At 36.4% G+C, this 19,319-nt stretch overlaps 3 protein-coding genes across 5 annotated transcripts; 1 reads left to right on the plus strand and 2 right to left on the minus strand.

Annotated features, from left to right (window-relative positions):
• Window positions 1-1,356: 1,356 nt before the first annotated feature.
• On the plus strand, window positions 1,357-4,533 carry LOC126586172 (O-fucosyltransferase 8-like). Of its 2 annotated transcripts, none has more exons than XM_050250877.1 (10): window positions 1,357-2,045; window positions 2,143-2,229; window positions 2,325-2,424; window positions 2,513-2,583; window positions 2,689-2,777; window positions 2,915-3,035; window positions 3,110-3,253; window positions 3,336-3,670; window positions 3,774-4,014; window positions 4,086-4,533. In XM_050250877.1, the coding sequence occupies exons 1-10, from the start codon at window positions 1,656-1,658 to the stop codon at window positions 4,389-4,391; spliced, it is 1,884 nt and encodes a 627-aa protein (XP_050106834.1). In that variant the 5' UTR covers window positions 1,357-1,655; the 3' UTR covers window positions 4,392-4,533. The 2 variants fall into 2 exon arrangements, with proteins under 2 accessions (XP_050106834.1, XP_050106833.1); XM_050250876.1 differs by having other exon boundaries at window positions 1,359-2,045; window positions 2,140-2,229.
• Window positions 4,534-4,629: 96 nt separating this feature from the next.
• On the minus strand, window positions 4,630-8,764 carry LOC126586174 (nucleobase-ascorbate transporter 2-like). Its single transcript, XM_050250882.1, has 13 exons — window positions 8,238-8,764; window positions 8,039-8,136; window positions 7,622-7,798; window positions 7,138-7,238; window positions 6,973-7,048; window positions 6,789-6,848; window positions 6,436-6,620; window positions 6,085-6,181; window positions 5,865-6,010; window positions 5,704-5,795; window positions 5,534-5,611; window positions 5,270-5,430; window positions 4,630-5,115 (listed from the first exon to the last, which is right to left on the minus strand). Exons 1-13 carry the CDS (start codon window positions 8,326-8,328, stop codon window positions 4,903-4,905), a joined length of 1,575 nt encoding a protein of 524 aa, XP_050106839.1. The 5' UTR covers window positions 8,329-8,764; the 3' UTR covers window positions 4,630-4,902.
• A 5,947-nt stretch (window positions 8,765-14,711) lies between these two features.
• On the minus strand, window positions 14,712-18,591 carry LOC126586179 (uncharacterized). Of its 2 annotated transcripts, none has more exons than XM_050250889.1 (7): window positions 18,034-18,590; window positions 17,444-17,683; window positions 16,348-16,549; window positions 15,782-15,913; window positions 15,453-15,553; window positions 15,244-15,362; window positions 14,712-15,022 (listed from the first exon to the last, which is right to left on the minus strand). In XM_050250889.1, the coding sequence occupies exons 1-7, from the start codon at window positions 18,403-18,405 to the stop codon at window positions 14,956-14,958; spliced, it is 1,233 nt and encodes a 410-aa protein (XP_050106846.1). In that variant the 5' UTR covers window positions 18,406-18,590; the 3' UTR covers window positions 14,712-14,955. The 2 variants fall into 2 exon arrangements, with proteins under 2 accessions (XP_050106846.1, XP_050106847.1); XM_050250890.1 differs by having other exon boundaries at window positions 14,975-15,108; window positions 18,034-18,591.
• Window positions 18,592-19,319: the final 728 nt, after the last annotated feature.

Raw genomic sequence — 19,319 nt, forward strand, 5'->3', positions numbered from 1 at the left:
AAGAATTTACTTCTTAATTATACTTTATTTTTTCCAATTTTTTTTTGTAAGAGTGGTTCATTATTCACCCTTTTTTTTTTTTATCTTTGGACAGTCACACAATATATATATATATATATATATATATATTTAGTGACCATTGTATCCCATTGTTAAAGTTACTAAACCACCCAACTAAATTTTAGGGATAATTCAAATGGTTAGGTTTCGGATTAGGGTGCTGCAGCCTCCACCCAACTCTCTCTCTAGTGGGTGCACAACCACCCATACCCTGTATCCGCTCTCTCTTCTCACTTTTTAAAATCCTCACCGAACTAATGGTGACTGATCCTCCTCCCACCTTCAAATTAGTGGATATTCGAACAACCATTTTCTAGCCACCTTGAGTGGTGCTGGAGCTTACAATAAAAGAAGAAAAGCCATTGTTTCTCTAATTTCTCTGTGCAACGGGTCTCCATAGCTTTCGCCATATCAATTTTGACAGTACAGATGAGAGTGATGGGCTCTGGAATGGATGGGGACTAAGATTTGTTGTTTTTGGAGAAGAATGAGGAATGGTGGGGAAGAAGAAGAAGAAGAAGAAGAAAGGGTTTGCAGGGGGGTGAGTTGGATTCACGATTGAGATGGTTGTGCCAATTATTTTTCTCTATTTTTGAGCAGAGATAGTTTAGGAATATTATAAATAAAGGTGTCTAGTGAACCATGCAAATTTAATTGTGGATGTTAAAAAAAAGTAATACTAGAGAGACTAAATTTTTAAACCAAATTTGAAAATCAAATAATGTGTCACCAATAGAAAATAAGCACGTTAATCAACTTAAGTTATAATCCAATCATCAACAACCACATTATTTGGTTTGCAAATTTTGATTTAAAATTTTGTTTTACCTAGCATAAAACGTGCTCATTCTTATTGGACACATCATTTAGTTTGTAAATTTGTCTATAAGTTTAGTTAGTCCCCTTAGCATTACCCAAAAAAAATAATGTGTGCAAAGGACCACTCTAATCATAATCAGTAGCTTAATTTTGTATAAGTAACTGATTTGAGGCTGTATACAGTATTCATCCAATCATAAATAAGCCCAAATCAGCAAATTACATTCTAGTAGAGGATCATATTCCTAACTGTATTTTGAGCTTTGTTGGTTGAAATGAAAGGACCCCGCCAACATCCTACATAATATTTATAATTCACATGTATGCAAAATATGTATATAACTACAAAATTCTTGGCCTTCAAGTTTGGTTTGTTAAATATGGTGTTGCTGAGTTTTCATTTTTCGCTTGCATTTCACTCTTGCTTATGTGTTCCACTTTCAACTACTTCTTAGCTTCACTTGGAATTCATAACTTCAACGGTGCTCCGACCATATATTTTTCTCACCCCTTGATGTCAGAATGTGCCACCAAACCTGTATTTTCGTTACATGGTCTAATTGGTTGGTGGATCGATTTTGGAGAACAAAAATATCATAGATTTAGAGGGTGGCGGTGCTAATGCAAGTTTATACAGTTGTTTCCTGTGTGGGTTGCTACAAGTGTTTTTCCCTCTTGGTTTTATTTGCCAAAACTTCTTGTCCGTTTCGGAAACTAGAGATGGTGAAGAAAATTATGTACTTCTTATGTTGAAGCATTGCTGAAAGATCAGTCCAATGGGTAAACAAGGGTCTCCAAGAAGTCCACGCCCCGAGCCGCAGGTTGACGATGACTTATCGTCGGGGACTAAGGACTATGATCCTTCTAATGTTGGGAGGAGAATGCCAGGAGGAGATAACCATTTGAATTCCAAAATGTTGTTCCTTCATGGTCTGAAAAATGACCATCTTCATGTTGTGAAAAGTGATTCTGTAAAATATGGTACTTGTAAAGGGAGCTTCGCGGGGAAAAAGCATTTGTGGCTTCGAAAAGATGTGCGATCAATCGTCATTGTGTTTGCGTTGATGGGTTTCCTTCTTCTGCTTGATTCTTTTCTAGTGTCCATTTTCGATTCAATGGTTCTTCAGAATAGTTCAACTTATGTAAGCAATCCACCGGGGTTTAAGGTAAAGATCTTACATAATTCTTGCCATAATTTTTTAAGTCATCCCTTATTATTGTTCATAACGTCTGTAATATATACTCAATTATTTTCCAAAGGAGAACAGGGTCCCCTACGTTATGAAAGACAAATCACCAGTACACATGTATGACCGGCTTCTAAAGTTGGCGAAAGGTGCCATTGAAGAGGTTTTCTTCATAACTTGCGATATTTTGACTCGGATAAGCTTGTTAAATTTTCTTACTGAACATTTCTTTTTACTCACGTAAATCTTTTGCTTTAGAAAGAGTTAAAGCCAGAGTCGTCGACTTTATGGGAAGAACCATATAAGCAGGCTGCTGCATGGAAACCTTGTGCAGACAGGAAAGTTTTGACGAGCCTAGGTATTTTTTATTTATTTATTGCAAGTTCGTTTTCTATGATAAAAACCCTTTTCCTGTTAGTCATTTAGTTTGTGATCTACCCTCTCAGGGAAATACAAGAAAAGTAATGGCTACATAATAGTCAGTGCAAATGGCGGTCTCAATCAACAACGAGTTGCTGTAAGTCTTCCATGCGTGTATAAAATTAACAAGATGGTTGTTCATTAATTAGATGAGTGCTTCAGTTGAACTTATCGGTACGTATTCTTCTTATGATGATTACAGATTTGCAATGCTGTTGCTGTGGCATCTCTTCTTAATGCTACTCTTGTTCTTCCAAGATTTCTTTACAGCAATGTATGGAACGATCCGAGGTTTGAGATAATTATCTGATCATCTTTAAATATGATTAAAAACTTATATTGGATGGTGCAATTTAAAATGATTATTGATGCATAGATTTGTTGATTTGTTTGGAGTACTGAGTTCGGTTTGTTCCTTGTCACTGCAGTCAATTCGGTGATATTTACCAAGAAAATTATTTTATAGATGTACTGAAGGATGAAGTTAACATTATCAAAGAACTTCCTCCTCGTTTGAAATCACTAGACCTTGAAGCAATTGGTAGCCTTGTACGTCGTTCTCCTATATGATTACATTCATTTCCAAAACGATCTGGTAACCAATTTCCTATTTCTCTTTGCAGATTACTGATGCAGATCTTGTGAAGGAGGCAAAACCAGTTGATTATATCAGAACTGTACTTCCTCTTCTCTTGAGAAATCAAGTTGTTCACTTCCTCGGATATGGAAATCGACTAGGCTTTGATCCGTTGCCTTCTGAACTTCAGGTTATACTTGACTACTTGTAAATAGACATTTTATAGGAGGACATCGTTGGCTAATGATAATATATTTTCCAATCTGTTGCAGAGATTAAGATGCAAATGTAACTTTCATGCTTTGAAATTTTTGCCTGAAATCCAACAAGTCGGTTCTCTGTTGGTTAGAAGGATAAGAAAATATGATGCTGCTTTGAGTGCGTTGGACAAACAATTGCTTGGAAATTTCATGCAAAAAGCTCCCTCTAGAGTACATGGTTCTGCAAGAGGCCCATCTAAATATCTCGCTCTACACTTGAGATTTGAGATTGACATGGTGGCCTACTCCCTGTGTGAATTCGGAGGTGGAGAAAGTGAGCGAAAGGAACTCCAAGCCTACAGGGAAATCCATTTTCCGCTGCTCATTAAGCGCGTGAAGAACTCAAAGTATTTCTCTTCTATTGCCTTTTTGATCAACTTTTCTAATTTTGTTTGACGGACAATTTTTTGTTTAACCAATGTTTTTTCTGTGTGCTGCCGAAACTTGCAGCGCAGTTTCTCCAAGAAAGTTGAGAAAGTTGGGGAGGTGCCCATTGACACCAGAAGAAGCAGGACTAGTTCTTGCTGGTTTAGGTTTCAAGCATGGAACCTACATTTATCTAGCTGGTTCTCAAATATACGGTGGAAGCTCCCGGATGAATTCCTTCACCAGCCTCTACCCTAACTTGGTCACCAAGGAAACTCTCCTCACGCCGAGCGAACTTGCACCTTTTCAAAATTTCTCTTCTAAGGTAAATGAGTTACTTTCACTAGTAAATTGTAATAAACCCTTCATATTATAACAATGTGATCTCGGGTGCAGTTAGCAGCATTAGACTTCATTGCCTGTGCAACCGCCGATGTGTTTGCTATGACTGACTCTGGGAGCCAACTATCCTCCCTAGTGTCTGGATTTCGGACCTACTACGGTGCTGGCCGTGCTCCTACTTTGCGGCCAAACAAGAAGAGGCTAGCAGCAATTTTGTCTGAGAATAGTATAGGGTGGAACAGCTTTGAAGACAGAGTAAAAAAGATGATTGACGAAGGTCAAAAGGTGCATGTGAGGAGGTCCGGTCGAAGCATCTATCGGCAGCCAAGATGCCCGGAGTGCATGTGCAAATCTCGCTAACTGCGATCGATCTAACAACCCCTTTCGATGTTTATCAGTCAGTGATAACTGTATTTTTTTGTTGTCATATATAACATTTTATATTTTATCTTCTTCCCGGCGATGGTATATGAAGTGTGGCAACTGCATGCATTAGTTCTAAGGGTTCTCCTTCAAATAACATGCTTCTGCAAACATTAACCATATGTTGTCATAGCTGCAAGTTAAACTAACGACTTTCAAAAATTACACCGAGAAAGGATGAAAAAAACTGGACTAATTAAACTTACTGGATTAAACCCGTATAATCCGAGTCAAAATATAATACGAAAATATACAAAACTGGACTAATTATACTTACTGGATTAAACCCGTATAATCCGAGTCAAAATATAATACGAAAACATAGGGCAGAGAAGCACTGTCATCATTTCCCTGCATTTCAGAGAACATGTATGTTCTGATCCCTATCTGGAAATGATGTTTTTCCTCTAAACATCTTTTTGGGCCATGGACTGATCACTGTGCTACTTTAAGATGGAGGGAAGAACCGGTTAAGGTTGAAAGGGAGAGTGTAAAACTCCTCGTTGCGGCTGTCCCCTTTGAATTGCCGAAATTTGACCCACCACGGCATTCCTCTGTCTCTTGCACTGTCCTTGTACTCAAGTGTGTTATCCAGGAAAACGGCAACAATCAATGCCACAGTTGGAGATGAGGAGAAGATGGTATTCAGAAAATCGTTGAACTGCACATCAAAGAAATAGAATGTTAGCTAGCCACCCTTAAATATGGCTCAAAACTGAATAACGATTTTGAATTATTCTTCTCTTTTTTACATGGTATATCATAATTTTTCATCGTATAAGAAAGACTCTTGAGGTTAAAGAAGGGTAACTCACCCATCCGGCATTGGTATGAGCAGGACCATGGAAAGCCTTCAAAGTGTAACCCCTGAAGTACTCGGGAACAGACAAACCCAAGAAGAAAGCTACACCAACAATAAAGAGGTTCCTCGTCGAGTTCATGTTTGTGAATTGCAAAAAGGATAACCCCACCGAAGCTGAGAGCACATAATAGATTGGCAATTAGATGCAGATAAACGGTTGAGATGAGTTGCTCAATAAAATCTATAAATTAATGTGAAAGTAAAATTGGATCCTTACCAACAAGACCAAACAATACACAATATGCAGCAGCAAATAAGGTGAAGGGTATTGAAGCGAACAGAGCACCAAATTTACCTGCAAGACTATGATTTGAGTTAAAAAGTGGAAGACGGATTGGAAGTGTGGGATTAGGCAACAAAAAAATCATATGTTTGTCCAGAACTAACCTAACATGGAGAAGAATATCATAAAACCGGCTGAGATTTGAATGACCCTACGGCTTCCAACACGAGTGCTCCCAAGAAGCCCCACATTTTCTCTGTATTGTTTCTGAAAAAATTAGTCCTGTTCCACGAAGTATTCAAGAGCAAGCCTCGTAAATACTTACATAGAGACTGTTGAGCCTGACAACGTCCCAAAGAGTCCATTTAGTAGGATTCCTATTCCCTGCCAGCCAATTCCACGGCTGAGAACATGAGCTGGAGGTATTGTGGCACTTGCTAGACGCGATGCAGCCTTGTATGCTCCAGTTGACTGTCAAAGTAAGTATTAGTTTACGTTCACTTATCTCATCTATTCTTGAGTGGTATAGTCCGTATGGGTTATACCTCGATCAATGAAACAAGAACGGCAGCCATCATTCCAAAAGCATGACCAACATCAAAGGTTGGGGCACCCCATTGAAGAGGATAAGGTATTTTTATCCTGTTTAGAAGGAGTTGTAAATATCCGCAAATTGAATGTGCCCTTATGACAATGTCATATTTCAATGCACAAGAAATTTGAACAATGAAGGTAAAACAAGGACGCTTTTAAAAGTTGAGCTACGCTGGTGCCGTTATTTTTAGTTTTTCAAGTGCACTTTACAGAATCATTTGGGTGGGGGTGAATATATCTTAACCATTTCTTTTCAAGTTAACGCAGACTGCAACCAATTAAAAGCTAGTTTTGGTACCAACCATGGAGCAGAAGAAATGAGGTTGGCCCTATCAGTTCGGCAATTGACTTGGGTTATGTCTGGCCGGTGTTTGTATGCACCACTGGCGGTCAAGAGGTGTGCATATGCCCATATCACTGTGATTGATATAAGAAGAGCAAATCGTTCTAGTACTGGTAGCTGTCTTGCATGGAAGTTCTTTAGGTACTGTTTACACGACAGGAACACAAATAAGAAGATTGCATGAATTTCAACCGGCATACTATAATTATTTTACACAAAGATACTTTCCTAACATCTGCCCTTCCTTTCTCCGTAAACACTAAACATAGCATATCATATGTTATTACATAAGGAAAGGAACATTAGTAATACCTGAGAGAAAGCTACAAAAAGGATAAGCATGGGAATGCCAATTTCCACACACTTTCCAACCTGAAAGGCATTAAGTGAAGTCAGGGTACTGGAATAAGTGAAACGGAAAGAGAATTGCTTTCATCTTTCAAAACTTGAGAAAATTAATAATTGAGAATAATGGCAATGGTAGTTTTTACTATACCAGGGGGAAGCCTCTATCAAACAGACCAAAACCCACCAAGGAAATAACTGGAACCATTCCGAGCGGGCTGAAGAACCTATATGGAGAAATGTAGATTCCCTCATTAAATATGAAATAAAGAAGATTATCCAAACTTGCTTGTTGATTCAGTGATAAAATTTGTACCTGGAACAAATGGCCCAAATTTGACTATATCCCAGAATAATTTGTATGCTTGAAGCTACTATCAGAGCCCCTTGGACTGCTCTCATGGTGTCAAGGAATCTCTAGAGATGCATGAAATGCCATTAGTTTTTTTTTTTTTTCCAAAGGTTTCATAGACCACCAGATTAGTAGTAAGGTAGATTGTTAAAGTGGTTTTGAGAAATTTTCTTCTATAATATCATGAAGGAATTCAAACTAAGTAATTAGCATCTAAATGAAATTTGGGCAAGGATTTACATAGTAACTATAAGAAATTCATAAGTAATCATCTATGCAGAAGCTCTCTCGCAGTCACGATGATTCAAATCTAAAACATTTTATTCTGCATTCGTGCAGGTGAAAGAATAGATTCAGCTTGGTTTCTGTCAAGTGCCAACAAAAGAACACATTTCAAGTTGCAAAAAAACAAATTAAATGCATAAAATGAGATAAAAATTGAACTTACCGCATGATTGTCCTCAACCTTCATCAAGCGTGAATCATGAATTATGGATATTATCGGGACCATGAATGCGTAAGACCCTCCAATCACGGTTGGCAATCGGGTTCCAAACAATGTTTGTAGAAGTGTGTTGATTCCTTGAATAAAAAGGAGAGTTTGCACTACTCTCACTTTGTCACCCTGGTCAATTAAGTCAAATAAGGAGCACATTCATCACCCATATCAGTCCATATAAAGTACACACATTAAAAAAAAAAATCAATCTTGACCATTTTTGCTATGTGAAATTGACAATTAATTATTTCTTAAGAAATTAGCAAGATTTAAAAATACACAAAATCTACTTGAATTTAATCTCCAATTAAAACAAAGGCCACAAAGATATAAGAACTGAATGAAGTGGTGTAGAAATCAACTCACATCATCACCACCCATGAAAGGAACAAGGAATGTGGGGATCATCACAGCAGTTCCCAAGGCCAAAATGTAGTGCTGGAACCCCAAAGCAATTGCTTCCGCTGTTTTCAAAACAAAAAATGAGAACCAAAGTTGGGAAAATTTTAAAACCCAACAAAAAAGTCGAGACTTGGGTTTGAGAAACGATGAAAAATAAACATACCCCAAGAGGGATTTGAGTCAATGCAGTACTCTAAGCCTTGGAGTTGGTCCATTGCTGGATGGCTTATCTCTTCTGGTTTTGGAGCTTCCATGGCTTCTGCCCAATTCAAGACCCTTAATTTGCCTCTAAACCCAAAAGGGTTTTCACCAAATGAATCAAAGAACACTGATTTGAGAGAGAAATCCTCTCTGGGTTTTGTTCAATGAATGCAGAAATGGATTTCACTTGTACCAATTTAGAGAGAGAGAGATATTAGAGTAAATACAATGAAAAAAGCACAGAGCTAGTGGATTCAATGAATGCAGAAATGGATTTCACTTGTACCAATTTAGAGAGAGAGAGAGATTAGAGTCAATACAATGAAAAAAGCACAGAGCTAGTGGATGATGGAGGCTAGAGAGAGAGAGAGAGAGAGAGGAGAGAGAGCGTTCACTGCTGAGGTGTGAGATTTGGAAAGCAGTGAAGAGGAGAAATTGTGCACTTGGCGCCCACTAGCGAGTTTGCTTTGGCCTTTTGAGTTCATATTTCTCCTCTCTGAGTTTGGTAGGTTTTTAACAAGTTTCCGTTAAAGTTTTCATATTCCGAGATTGCCCTTTAAGGAACTTCCAAAACTGGATGTTACCGTTGCCTGCCACACTGCTCCAACTTCCCACTACAATTCACAACCTAATTTATTAATTGCTCTGAATTCTAAATTACCTAAAAAGAGTCCGAATCCTTGTCGGATTCTCTTTGCGAAGATTTCCAGGATCTGTAAATTGTATTCGTTGATCGTACATCGTGCGGTCAGAAATTATTTTAAATATTTTTATTTAAAAATATACATAAACAGTATTTGACAAAAATTGACTGTAAAATATACGATGGACGAACACGATTCACGAATCTCAAGGATCCTCACCAAAAAGATCATAAGAGAATCCTGTTGGACATAAAAAGGTGAAGAATTAAATTATTTTAATAAATGAAATTTCTTAATCCTATCCTTGCAAATCTAATTTTTATCCTTAAAAGGAGAAAAAGTGTAGATAAGCTCAGAAGTTATGAACTCAATCTTAAGGGGAATGGTGTCATAAATTAATCTACTAGTGCGAAACTGATAACTTTTTCTTTTGAGTGCATACTATGGACTATATAAGTTACAGTATGACTTTTTGAGTTCGGTCAATCGTCTATATATAATGTTTAACTCAATTATTAAGAGTTGTCAATTCGTACATGTATTTCTCAATTTGTACATGAGTACATGTACAAGTACCCTTAGTGTTTCTCTAGTTAATTCCTTATCAATGTTGTCAATTTTATTTTTTAGGTAAGTTATAACATATTTTCCTCACACTCATTTTGTGTATATATATGGTGTATAATGTGTGATGCTTAATAGTAAGTGTAAGGCACATGACTCATCGGATTATCACGCATATGGTTATAGAAAATTTTCTATATGTATAGGATTGCATGTTCTTAGAATATTTAACCAAGCATGTAACCAAAATTGTTTTTTAATTATATCTACATCTCTCATTACGTATGTTATAAGTCTGTGATGAGATATACAAACACAACAATTATATTTAAGTCTCGTGTAGTGAAGGCCTTGGAAATATTTAAAGAAGTAAAGTTTTCAATAGATTGTAGAATCTAATTAAATAAGAAATCGTTGTTGACATATTATTATTCCAAACAATAGGGGAAATAAGTGCCACATATCTAGGGAAATAAGTGCTACACATATCTATGTAATAATAAAAGTTCACATGAATATTCCTGTTAACTGTAAACAAATCCTTTAAAAGCATTTTTGTTTTGTTTATTCCTTTTGGGTGCGTTTAGAAAAAGTCGGATACAAAACTTTTGTACGTGAAGATGCGGTTGGCAGCAGATAACGCTTTACCTTAATAGCAAAAAAATAATTATATTTAAGGAAAACTAATGAAAATGACTTGAAAATTTTGAGTTTTAATGATAAGGACAAAATAAAGGATGAAGTGAATAATACCAGGATTGACTTTTTAGTGTAAAAATGTGATTTTTCGTTAAAGTGAACAGTACCGGATGCTTTTCGTTAAAATTCTCTTATATTTATACACTTTGGTATGAATTTAATCGCCACCAATTCATCTCTTCTTAAGAACTAACAACTAAAAAGAAAGATGCAGTTGGCCAGTTTTTAGTGTTAAAAAAGAAGAAGTAATCTGACTAGACCTCAACGTGCGAAGAGCAGTACTCATCCTACTATTCGAATCTCCAACGTCTATATTTCACCACGCCAAGTAACAAGAAAGACAAGCAGCTTGGAAATAGGAGCCCCCATTTGATTAATCTGCCATCTCTCTCTCTCGATCTCGTGTTGATAATACAGTGTGTGCATGATGCACGTACGACATATCCTGTACGATTTGCTCGAGTTTTCCCTTTTATCCTGCTGTAGCGCACTGCAAGGTTTCATTGTTTTTACCAATCTCTACCCACCTCTCCAGACAAAAACCCTACCAACCATTAATGAACTTTCAGAAGGAAAGGGAAAGGACCCTATAAAATACATGAAAATATAATACATACTTTCACGGTATCACCTCCTCACGTGTGAAGTTGAGCAAAATTAGTCACCAAAAAATATTTGATAAACAAGAGAAAAGTTCAACTCTTTATAAGATTTCTGATGTGGGACATTCTTCACTTTTCACAATGTTATAAGAATAATCACTTGAATCCCATAACGTATAAATTAATGACAATTATCTACATACGTGAACGATTGTCATAAGCAATAGCATGCATCTCTAAAAAATTAGCATGGACTGTACAACAAAACACTGAGTTTTCTCATAAGTTTTACACTTTATGGTACTTATGTACGTCATGGATAACTGCAAGCACAAGCACCGTTTTTCCGTTTCTGGTCAATAATATAAAAATCTTATGGTTTAGGACAAGGATTGTGTGCCCTCTCATGCCCTCCTGTTTGTGTGGTCATGGTTAAGTCACGTCAACATTTTATATTACTATTCATTTTTGTTTTATTATCTCTACAAAAAAAACAATATAAAATGTTGACGTAACTTAACCGTGACCACACAAAACAAGAGGACACGGGAACAAGGATGGCAGACAATCCTTGTCCTATGGTTTAAGGTGAAGATTGTAGAACATATTTTCTTGGGAAACTAGCAGCAATTAAAAAACTTATTTTGAAATTTTGTTGTAGAAATGATCAGTCGTCATTATATCGTATCGTGGATATGAAATCAACATATGGCGGTTACTAGCAAATAGTGATTTTTACAAAAGAAAACTAAAGAAAAGTCTAAAAAAAAATTTAGTTTTAATGAAGAATGACAAATAAAGGTGTAGTAAATAGTACAAAGAAAAGATAAAAATATGGTTTCTCGTTAAAAGTGAACAATACCATAAGTGTTTCATTAAAATTCTCTTTTTACAATCCAAATGTCAAAATAATTGCTCTAAAATTTGCATACACCACGTGTTCTAGTAACCTAGCAATAAGATGAGGAATTTTTTATTATAACCAGAATACAGATAGTACACCACGTATTTTATATAAATGATAAAAAATTATATTTTTTAAATTATTAACTTTTTGGCACGCATATTCTATAATTTACACAATGTAGTGTATTACCTCATGTTAAAGCCATTTGCCCCGAAAGCAAAACGGAGAGCAAAAGCTTTATGTTTAATCATCACTTTCGAGGAATTATCTAAAGGGTATATAATTATATTACCTTCGTCATGGATGTACTAACTCTTTTATATATATATATATATATAGAGGAAATATGAATCCAGAATATGACATAAATCATGTAAATATATATAAAAAGTGAAAACTAGAACCTACCCCAAGCCCATCCCACTACTACTGCTGCAGGATAAAGTCCAGGCGGTGACCGAAAAGAAAAACAGAATTTCCATTAAGATATTCTTCCTCTCCATGCGATTGGCCTCATAGCTGGACGCCTGGACATATATATCCATTCAAGTTGTATATCACCAGAAAGCTAACTTTAATCTACTTTAATTTTCTTTTGGGGATCATAAGGTTCAATCCATCAACTTATTAGTCTTATTGCATGCACTGCGCTTCATGTTAGATGTTACATTTATTTATAAAGATAGATACTCTTCACTCTTCAGATTAAACATGCATGCTTCTACATAACGTCCATGCATATGATTCCAATGCATTAACTACGTACATGCGTCTTTCACTTTAATGCACGAGGACAAACGCATTGACAAATTCAGGATTCTACTATTGAGTGATCCCAATATAAAGCTCTTATGAAAATAATACTAAAAATTTAAACGGTAAACTATGAGCGTTTCATTCATAATTTTTGTACAAACAACATTATAAGTTTCAAAGACTAAAACTATCTACGACGAGGTTTCATACACTGAAAACATATCATGATAGTTTCGTTGTTAATACAAGAAAAACAATGCAAAACCTACAGCTTCCGGTCTGCTGCTAAACTATTCTCCTCCACCAAATGCACAAACTTGGGTGGTCCTCGGAAGTCTCACACAACCACCAGGCTTTCAGATGGCCTGAAGTCCCTTAATGCATCAGCCACTGCGTGCACAGTTCTTTTTTTTTTTTTTTGAACACTTTTATGCATGAATAGTTTAGATTCGTAGTTTGGTGGTATAATTGGTACGTGTTAAGTGTTGCTAAATTGTTTAAAAGCATGCAGAGGAACCCTACATAATGATCATTTATCTCAAAAAAAGAATAGTTATCCTGGTCAAAGCAAACAAAAGCATCCTTTGCACAAGGAGAGTTAAGGCCGTGCAATCATGGATGATTATGTGGGATGTAGAACAAATTAAAAACGAGTGGAAGAATGGATGATTTTGTCGAAGGGTCCACGTACAGGTTACTTTTGACGATGACCAACTTTCTTAGTGGTGGAGGAAACTAACGAATGGAACTACAACTTATATACAAGGAAAAGAAAACGACTGTAGAATAATAAGAGTGAGATGCCAATTACAAGAAATTAAATGATGTCAATTATTAGAAACCACAAAGTGATGAGTTTAAGCATAAGGAGAGATACTTTTTTGCAACTAATACATAATTTTAATAAATGATTGTCACGTATTTAAAAAGTATATCATTCATTCAATAAATACTTACCGAATGATGTTTTTTTTTATTACAGGAGAGTTTATATCGAGTGTGAAAGAGATGAGGTGAGGTAGGGTCGTCAATCCTCATCCCCGACTTCTTTACATTCTCTTGCAGATCAGGGACTCCTTTCGGCCGGAACATGGAATGTACATGTAATGGTGACATTAACCTTATTATATATATAGATAAAAAGGTAATTTATGCATTCAAGAAAAGACAATCCAAATGGATCGCTTTACTAATAGCCAGTCTTTTCTTGATCTTTATAAAATGACCTAATATTGGTTACTTTATTTGGGAAGAGGAACCTTTCCGGATTCATTTTGTGAAGATTATAGAGATTCTTACATTCTAGCCATCATTGTATATCGCGCAGTAAGTTTTCGTCAGGTATTATTTGTGTTTAATTTCAAATAAAAAAAATGCCAAATGATTTATGATCTCACGGTACACGATAAATGACTAAAATATGAGAATCCCTAGCATCCCCACAATTTGATCCGGATAGGATCCAAATCCCTTTATTTGTTCACTTCTTGATCCACTTCTTAATCTGTCAACTGATAACTCTACTAAAGAACTCTTCGAATCTGTTTCAAAAGAATTTAGAGACAATGCATGGGAATACAGACTTGCAACCCAAGTAATCAAGATCATTTACCTTGCATGCAACCAAAACTCCAAATTCTTTTAAACAAATATTGAGAACTAAATAACTTAATTTGTTAGAAAAGTGATTAAGAATGTATGTTAACCAAACAGTGCCGAATTGATTATTATTTTATAAAATTATTTCGGTTAATAGTCTAGGTATAAGAGTGGGGTCAAAAAGGGTAGGGACAGATAAAAGGGAGTGAAGGCTGGACAACAATAACTTTTTGTATGCTAATATTATAGGATGCTAGGAGCTACAAGGTCCAAGGGACATCCTTAATCAGTGGTACTAACAACTACAATTTTATTACCATTGCATGTCGATTCTTTAGTTTAATTATAGTTTAAAGTATCGGTATCGGAAAAATTATTGATATGCAAATTTGTGAAAATATTGATAGATGTATCGAATCGATATCAATTGCTTTCAATGAAAATAATAAAAATTCAAAAAAAAAAATTTTAAATTGTGTAGACACTGGTTTAGACAAAATTTAAAATTTTCTTCGATATGCCTCCCCTTTCATATCTTTCATGATTTTTCTAATATTTCTTAGAGAAATATCGACCACATCGAAGAAATTCAAATACTAAAATTTAACTAACATGAATGTGGGAGGCTTGGCCCAAACTAAAGTACTTGTTGGGTTCCAATTCCATTGAAGGAAAACTAGAGCTTCAATTCCGTCGAATTGTAACAGCTATCAAGTGAAATTTCATTCTGAAACATGTACATGTGTATAATTTGATAGCAATAAATTACAAGCCCGCTGCAGTTCATCCAAAGGTGAAAAAATGGTATTGGCCGGGGGCATTTTATCCACTTGAAAATTTGAAATCTGGGAATATGATGCCTGCAACTCGCTCCGCGACTTGGTCTCTGCTAGGAAGATAAGAAAGGGCTCAAGATCTTCTGTCTAACTTCCTTTCACTAGATCGTTTCTCCTCCACCTCTCTCCGTCTCTGCTGCCTGCCAAATTGGAGCAAAGTGATCATCTTGTGAGAAGTCGAGAAAGGATTGCCGGCATGAGAATACAAGTTCAAGTTCACAATCAACTGATTTATAAATGAGCGAAGAAAAAACTGTCATGACATGGTCTGTCTGCTTCAGTTGACAGTGGATACCAAGAACAGGAAAGGAATTCACGATAGACGAGCAAAATAAGACAGAAAGATGTTAACAATACTTACGCAAAAGCCATGTATCCAGCACCAGCACTAGCAGAAGATAGGAGTGATGCATGAGTCCCCACAGTAGACATAGAATCCTGCAATCCTGAGGGAAGAGGATTTTTTCGATCACCATCTACCTGAATGAAGAACATAATTCGAAACAGTTGGTCAATTGATCTCTCTCACAATTTGTAGGGAAATAAACATGCACATCCCTAGATTGAAACCTTATCCCATTTTGACTTCTTATTCTGTCTACCCTCCCGAGGGATGGCATCAGCTGCAGGAGGTAAGGAGTTCAACCCAGTAGCAGCCATGGTTGAAACACCTGCAGAATGACATAGTATAAGAGAACTTACGAGAATAAAACAAAAGAGAAAGCACTTGAAAGGCTAGGATCACCCATTAAATTAACTACTAAGGCGATCGGCAAAGGCCTTGGGTCAGGTAATAAAGTTGTTTGGAATTAGCATATGCCTAATCACTCTTTCCTACCAACAACAACAACAACAACAAAGCCTTATCCCAGTAAGTTTAAAATTAAATTTGTTCAAACCTGTAAAAGGTACGTTAATTTTAGGTGCGGCACCAACTATTCCAGGCTGTGTTCCTCCTGAAACATATTCAACCTTTTGACTCTTCTTCCTGTCTTGCTCTTTCCTTTCCATTTCGCGCCTCATATCAGCCTCTGGTTACCAAAACATAAAAAACATAAGCAGAACGCATTCCAGATTTCACACATCTCCGATTGGCTGAAGGAAAGCACAATAAGACTAACAGAGTTGTAAAACTTAATTCAGTATGGAAAAAAAAAAAAGATATCATCCTTTTCATTATAGTCTATGATTTTGGTAATTATAATAGCAGAAGATTATCCGTTTATTTATAGAATACAGAAGTTCTTTACTATAATTTTTTGAATACCACCCTCCACATACAAAACAGTCTATCAGAGTAAATTTCAAATAAATAAATAAATAAATTTATCACTAACCATAATAACTAAGTTGACAGAGGGTGTACATGAAAAGCTAGTATTATATAATAAGTTCTAAGTTAAACAGAGCACTGAACCATGACAGGAAACACACAGAAAGAGAGAGTTGAAAAATAGTGAGTAACCTATTTCATCACAGTAGTCACTTTTGTCATATCCATGAGGGTCAAATACATCTTTACTGAAGCAAGACCCTATCTGATCAATATCTTGATACCTCACTGCATGCACTAGAAAGTTTGGATTCCGATAGTCCTTCTTATTACGCACTTCTGCATTGAAGCTTTTCCCGGCTCTCTTGTATTCAAGAAACTTATTTATCTTCCTCTGCAGTAAGAAGAAACTCAAAAGTTCAACATATACACAACTTTTTTTTTTGAGAAGAACAAATACACAACATGAAATGACTTATCAAAGGAAGAAAAGCAACATAGGCATTTATAAGAACCTATGACCCATATTCTGTAAGGCGTAGCTATTATGTTTCGACAAATCCTTGAGGGACTTGTAATGATTCACTCCCTCACAGATTCTGACAAATTTCATCAAGAATTTCGATTGTGAGTGTTTCTTCTGAAAAAGTTATCTGTTAGCTATAATTAACAATGCTGATCAAATCAAGAAATAGATGATCCGAAACTCTGATCTAGAATATACTCATTTTACATCCCTACACGTTTCTCTTACCCAGCCCTTCTTAGACCATCCAAAATCCCTTTCTATATATAAACCCATATGGGTTCCATGTCTCTAGATTCAAACAGAAAAGATACATGTGCTAAAGTGTCAACAAAGAGAATCATCTGTCATGCTATAGGTTTCAAATAGTATTCATAGCAGCAGTTTAGCAACAAATCAAAAAGCTTGACAGATTTCAAATAGAGGTTCACAAATATAAGGTTACATGTCAAATGTTTGTTTCTATTTAGCTTCAATTGGGGGTGGGGGGAACGCCTCATCTTTACAAAGTGAAACCACGAATTATCAGATGCATGCCATGGACAAAGCCTCAAAAGAGTTCCGATATTCAAATACAAAGAGCTCATAACAGTAGAACACTAAGCTAAACAGATATGACTTAAGAAATATAAGATCAGGCTTTATCAATTGATACTGAAAACATCAATGACAAGAATCTATCTCCAAGCTGAACAGTTCTATGCTTTATATAACCCGTATAGGAACCTAAATTTTGATAATCAGAATCTAAAAGGAACTTACTTGCAGCTCCTCCGAACACTTCGCTTTTAAAGGTGGCGGGAGAAACTTATCTAATGGATCAATATCCTTTTGCTCTTCTGCAACAGCTTCTGCGGCATCTCTACCCTCTGATTCAAGTACAGTTTCGTTCACTGTGTCAGAGTTTGACGGTTCAGATAACTGAGGAGTGCGAACTGTTCCTGGAGGTGTCTTATCATGGAAATCACCAGGAACACGACGACTTCCTTCTATTTCACCCTCCTGCAATCAAGAATCACCCAACAAACATACTAATAAGGTCAGCTAGATAACAAAGTTTCCTCACCCCGTAATTAATGTATGAATCTAAACGGGACATCATTCAATATCCAATATCAAAGATTAAATTCTACATTTGGCAGGGAAAAATCCAGCATGACGATCGATTTTCGAATACTCAAACTCAAAGTGTCATCCTTTGCAATCAAAAACTGGAACAAGAATCCGACTTTAACACCAAAAAATCAATCAAATTAAGAACTCCCAAATCATTTTTCATTCAGTTTCTTCAAGTTTCATAGAAAGCAAAAACTTCCACCAAAAAAAGAAAGAGAAAAAAGAAAAGAGAATACCTCAGTCTCAGGAGACATAGCAACTTCATCACGCCCATAGTCCACAATCGTAAACGTCCCTCTTCTTCTTCTCCCATTCAAACCATCCGAAGGCGCCACATTATCCCCGGCATTCGGCGGTGCGCCATCGTCGTTCCCAGACTCACCAGCCACCGTTCCATCCACATCCACCATTGCAGCATCTCCCGAGCCTTTTCTCAGCTCACCGTAATCGTCGTATTCTCTCCGTTCTCGTCGCTCTTCATCCCCTTCGAGTTCTTCTTCTATGTCGTTTTGTTGCTCAACGTCCTCCATATCTTCATCCTCTTCCTCGTCGTTGTAGTTGGACAGCAGGAGAGCTATGGCGTCGGATTGCTTCTTCCTCGAGGCCATGGGGTTAGGAAGTGGAGAGAAATTGGGGATTTAGTGTTTCTGAATTCGCGCTAATTGATTAACTAACTATCTGAAATTGGTGTAGCAATTGATTTGGGGGTTTTGACGATCGATCGGAGGTGGCTGCGGATCGGAGGAAGGAAACGAAAACCCAAATTGCATATCGGGTCGAGACCTGAGAGATTGAGAAGGACGGGTTGGATTTTTGTTGATTGAATTTTACTTGGGCCTAGAGGACACCGTTGGGCCTTTTCTCATTATCAAGGCCGACGAGAAGTAGGGCTAGGAAAAATTGTTTCATGATGTAAATTCAAATCTCAACGAAGGAAGTCGTGGATTCAGAAAGAGAGAAGATACGACACACCTTGATCCTATATATATATATATATATATATATATATATATATATATATATGCGCACACCTAGGCATGATGGCTGATACTCTGAGGGTGACGAAGTCAAGTAATTTTGTATAATGTACGAATAAATTAAAGTATGAAAATAAATCTAACTAAGAATGTGTAGGATGGGCTGAACTCTTATTACAATGCATGTAGTGTTAGTGAATAAATAAAGTACAGTGAAAGTAAGGAATGTATCCATCAAGTCGAGAATTTGAATAATTCTAGTAAATCATATTTTAATGCGCATGGACGTCAAGAAAACTAGTGGTTGTGCAAATTAGTTAAGTCAAACTTATGTACAAATGATACTAAAATTCGAGCGATAAATATTGTCTATAATATTTAAACTCAAGACCGTCTCTCATCAAAGAATAAACCAAATACCACAAGACAATGTGGTCATTAGTTGAAAACAGGTTTCGGCTCACAAATTGTGCATGGTTTGAGTGGTGCAAGCATGAGGAGGAGAAGAGTTCACATCCAAAGGTAAGAATAGGACTCAAACTTCA

The sequence above is a fragment of the Malus sylvestris genome, chromosome 10 (assembly GCF_916048215.2).
Source record: "Malus sylvestris chromosome 10, drMalSylv7.2, whole genome shotgun sequence".
In the NCBI taxonomy this organism is placed as follows: Eukaryota; Viridiplantae; Streptophyta; class Magnoliopsida; order Rosales; family Rosaceae; genus Malus; species Malus sylvestris.

Coding starts and splice junctions, on each gene's coding strand:
- LOC126586179 (XM_050250889.1), bottom strand. CDS start 18,405: ATGGCCTCGAGGAAGAAGCAATCCGACGCCATAGCTCTCCTGCTGTCC. Junction 16,550..17,443: donor AGTGTTCGGAGGAGCTGCAA/GTAAGTTCCTTT, acceptor TTCTTACTGCAG/AGGAAGATAAATAAGTTTCT. Junction 15,554..15,781: donor AATTAACGTACCTTTTACAG/GTTTGAACAAAT, acceptor GTCATTCTGCAG/GTGTTTCAACCATGGCTGCT.
- LOC126586174 (XM_050250882.1), bottom strand. CDS start 8,328: ATGGAAGCTCCAAAACCAGAAGAGATAAGCCATCCAGCAATGGACCAA. Junction 7,239..7,621: donor AGGTTGAGGACAATCATGCG/GTAAGTTCAATT, acceptor ATGCATCTCTAG/AGATTCCTTGACACCATGAG. Junction 5,612..5,703: donor GATATTCTTCTCCATGTTAG/GTTAGTTCTGGA, acceptor ATAGTCTTGCAG/GTAAATTTGGTGCTCTGTTC.
- LOC126586172 (XM_050250876.1), top strand. CDS start 1,656: ATGGGTAAACAAGGGTCTCCAAGAAGTCCACGCCCCGAGCCGCAGGTT. Junction 2,778..2,914: donor AATGTATGGAACGATCCGAG/GTTTGAGATAAT, acceptor TTGTCACTGCAG/TCAATTCGGTGATATTTACC. Junction 3,254..3,335: donor CGTTGCCTTCTGAACTTCAG/GTTATACTTGAC, acceptor AATCTGTTGCAG/AGATTAAGATGCAAATGTAA.